Here is a 3,700-nt window from a genome sequence, read left to right on the forward strand (position 1 = left end):
GCTTTTTAAAATAAAGAAACCAATTTACAAAGCAAAATAAATCTATTGGCTCAAATTATGTATAAATACAATACAGAAGAAAACAAGGGAAAATCAATATTAAATCAATGAATTATTGGCGTAATCGATTTAATAATTGACCTGTTTTTAATGTAATACTATGTCATTGCAAATAATGGATACATACACATATACACACCTACCTTGTCCAGACCACTGGTCCTTTTATGGACCAAAAACCGGTCCTAATATGGTGGAACTCCATTGTTGGGTTGAACTAAGATATGAATTAAGTTTAGGCTAGGATTAGGGTTAGCTATGTACTGGGGTGGTTAAGTTTATGGTAATGGATCAGGGTTAGGCTATAGAAAAGACTGGAAATACAAACTTGTGTGTGTGTTTCGTTATACATGTAAGTCCATTTATACGTAATGTGTATATTATGGGTGCAACGATACAGAAAATTCACGATTCGGTTCATTTAGATACTATAGTTTCACGGTTCTATATTTTTTTGATCCAAAAAAGAGAAATGCCCATGCTCTTCTTAACTTGTAATTTATTGAAATTTATTATGAATACGTATTTAACCTCAAAAGTACAATTTTCAAATTAAATGTTGCTGAAACAGCAAGTTTCTCAGTGGATCTGTGCTCGACAACGCAGCCTAGGTCGAGCAGTCGAACACAGATCCACTGAGCCTCCAACACAGACATAAGACAAGCTGATAAAATAAAATTTAAAAATCCGTATTGTTCATTACATGTTGTGTATTGAACCTAAAGTACTGTACTGAAGGTTTGATACATGTCTTGTTGCACATATAATATAAATAAATAACTGCATATGATTATATAATTGACATTTGACGGTAAACCACTCTTAAACCCACAGTGCGATGAAAGGCTGCGTCAGTAAATAAAATAATTTTAGATGGCTTGTCTGTCACTTCTCTGGCAGGCTCTCCCCCACTGGTGATTTCCATCTGGTTGCTCGTCTTGGTTTCGAAAACGAAAGTTGTCAACATAAAAATGGACTAAGAAACAGATTCATTTACAGCTCTGTGGAGTGTGGCTGTGGTGACTGTGATCAGGAGTGACGGCAGTCCTGATGCTAGCTGCAAACTTATCTGCAGACATACAGAACTGTATCTGCAACATAAACTGTTGCATATAGGGCTAGTGTTGACACTAAGCTGTAAGTGTTTCCTGTGCCAACCTGTCAGTGTCACTTCTGGACTGAAAAAAGTGAAACTGAGTAAACTAATAGTTCAAAATAATTACTGTTTCCAGAAGGTGTAACCTTGCAGCTTTAAAAATTACATTGCCAKGTGATTTATCACCTAAGCAGAAATATTTTTTAATTCATGTATTGTTTTCTGACAGCATAAACCTGGGACTTGAYAGAAAAACTGAAAAGGTCACATTTTCAATGATTTATGAGCTAACATGGCATAAAACATACTATATACTATGTAATGTAATGCAACATTCTTTAATGTGCTGGTTTTGGTAAACATAACAATGGCAAGATGCTGGACTTCTTTGCTGAGTTTTGTAGTTTTACTCTAATATTGATAGACTGCTGCCATTCTGGCAGTATATTGGACACAAGTCTCATTGGCTTCTGTTGTATCTTAGTTCAGAGTTTTGTTTAAACTGTAAATGAATCTGTCTTTTTAACTTATATAATCCATCGGAAACACTGTAGTCTCATAAATGGACTTGTGTGTCAACCAGATGCTTATGACAGTTCAGAGAAGTTTTTTCAACATGACTTTTAGTCAGACTTTTAGGAAGGAGCTGCATTGTCACCCATTAAAATTTCTTTACAAATTCTCCTATTGTCTATTGCAGTTTTTGTGATTGTTTTTGTGTTAATTTGCAGGTCAGGAGAATCCACTAAAACTGTCCATTCCAAGGGCTTCTAGCATGAATGAGAACGTCAACCACAGCGCCCTGCTGAAACTCGGGGGTACGGTCTCAGAAAGGGTCAACCGTTTCGACACCAAAACCACTGGAACAGATGGAGTCTCGTCTATTGGTTTGTCCAAGCTCCAGGAGACCAGGAAGATCTTTGAACAACGAACGCTACAGGTAAGTGATTGCTATTATGTGGGGTTTTCATTACATCCAGTCAGCCTAAATTTATAGATTGCCTTTGTCAGGAGAAGCAAGCCGCTACAAACCGCATCTTGTTGAAGAAGGAACGGGCGTCAGGTTTCCAGGGCAGCCGACTAGACGTTGTGGCTCGCTTTAATGGGTCTACTGAAGCCCTGGATCGACTGGATGATCCCCCGGCTCCCACTCCTGCTACGATTCCCTCTGCTGCACCTTCAGTTGACCCCAAAGATGCTGTCAGTCCCACTGTGAGTCAACTGAGTGCTGCGTTTGAAAAGGGTGACCTTCAGAGCAATTCACACGTCCCCCATCGTCGGTCTGCCCCTGCCTTGGCACCAAAACCCAAGCTTCCAGCCAAAGGCAATAAGCCAGAAAGGAAGGTAGGAAATGAAACTCATTTTAAGGTATATGGATTAATTAATTAATTAATTAACAATATGGTCTTTTTATCTTAAAAAGGCATCCTCTCTGGGTAAAGAGGCCAAGGCAGAGAGAACAGGAGTTACGAGCACCCAAGCAGCAGAGGACTCTACTCAAAGGAGTACAGAAGTACTGGTCACAGTTGAAGACACTGATGGTTTTGGACAATCAAGTGACCAGCTGTCCAACTCTTTATCATCCTCAGTAACTAATGCTTTCTCCTCGTCTGAGGAGTCCGGTGTCCCACCAGCAGCGGCTGAAGACAGAGGGTCGGATACGGTTGCGACCCTCGAGGAGGAGTTTCAGGCCAAAGAACAGGACGTCTCAGCTGGTGCATCTGAAAAAGACGGGAGGTTAGTGGAGGCTGAGATCCATGCTACTCTGGAAACGGGAGAGAAAGAGCCTCTATCTTCCTCCGAATGGAGAGGCGATGAAGAGGAGGAGGACGATGATGAGGAGGGCTCGAGGAAGGAGGATTACTCGGAGGGAGACCTGGTGGATGTCAGCGCATACAGCGGGCCTGGGGAGGAGGAGGACTCTGCGGGGAGCCAGCTGGACGATGAGGACGACGAAGAAGACGAGGAGCCATATCAACCGGAGAGTAGTTGCTCTGAAATCCCCGGCCTCCCTAATGAAGAGGAGCCGGTACCACCGAGCAGGAAAATCCGYTTCAGCACCGAGCCAATCAAAGTAAGTCCAATTTTGGTGGCMAGCTTTTCTCAGTTCTTTGTATTTCACTTCACTAACCAAAGTGATACTTTTAACATGAACGTCTCATGAAAGTTTACTATGAACAGACACAAAGYTTTTTAATCTGAGCTTCTGTGCTCTTTGTTCTGGCTTCTAGACTGATTGTTAGTGTGTAATAGGATTGTAATAACACAAAATGGCTCTAATTTGGTCGGCCATATCCGGAGCTAAAATATTTTGTGGCAGTAGCTGAGAGTCATTCACAGCAACTTCTGCAACCACCATAAACTTTTGCCTGACCAGTGATCTTGACCTTTGCTTTTGTCCTAACAAAGAAGCCAACACACATTCATACACAAGAGTGCTGGGGGATTTTTATTTTTTTTTTGCTTGCTGATGTTGCCACATACCATTTCCTGCTAGCTGAAGCTCGAACTGTGTGTGTGTGTGTGTGTGTGTGTGTGTGTGTG

At 41.4% G+C, this 3,700-nt stretch overlaps 1 protein-coding gene across 1 annotated transcript in view; it reads left to right on the plus strand.

Moving 5' to 3' along the window:
• LOC106517796 (neurabin-2) overlaps positions 1-3,700 on the plus strand; it is a gene marked incomplete in the record, with an annotated part of 61,227 nt that overhangs the window by 9,957 nt on the left and 47,570 nt on the right. Inside the window, 3 exon segments of the mRNA XM_014008806.1 lie at positions 1,888-2,096; positions 2,168-2,500; positions 2,580-3,230. Of these exon segments, the coding sequence (XP_013864260.1) occupies positions 1,888-2,096; positions 2,168-2,500; positions 2,580-3,230 (1,193 nt within the window).

The sequence above is a fragment of the Austrofundulus limnaeus genome, unplaced genomic scaffold, assembly GCF_001266775.1.
Source record: "Austrofundulus limnaeus strain Quisiro unplaced genomic scaffold, Austrofundulus_limnaeus-1.0 Scaffold53, whole genome shotgun sequence".
NCBI lineage: Eukaryota > Metazoa > Chordata > Actinopteri > Cyprinodontiformes > Rivulidae > Austrofundulus > Austrofundulus limnaeus.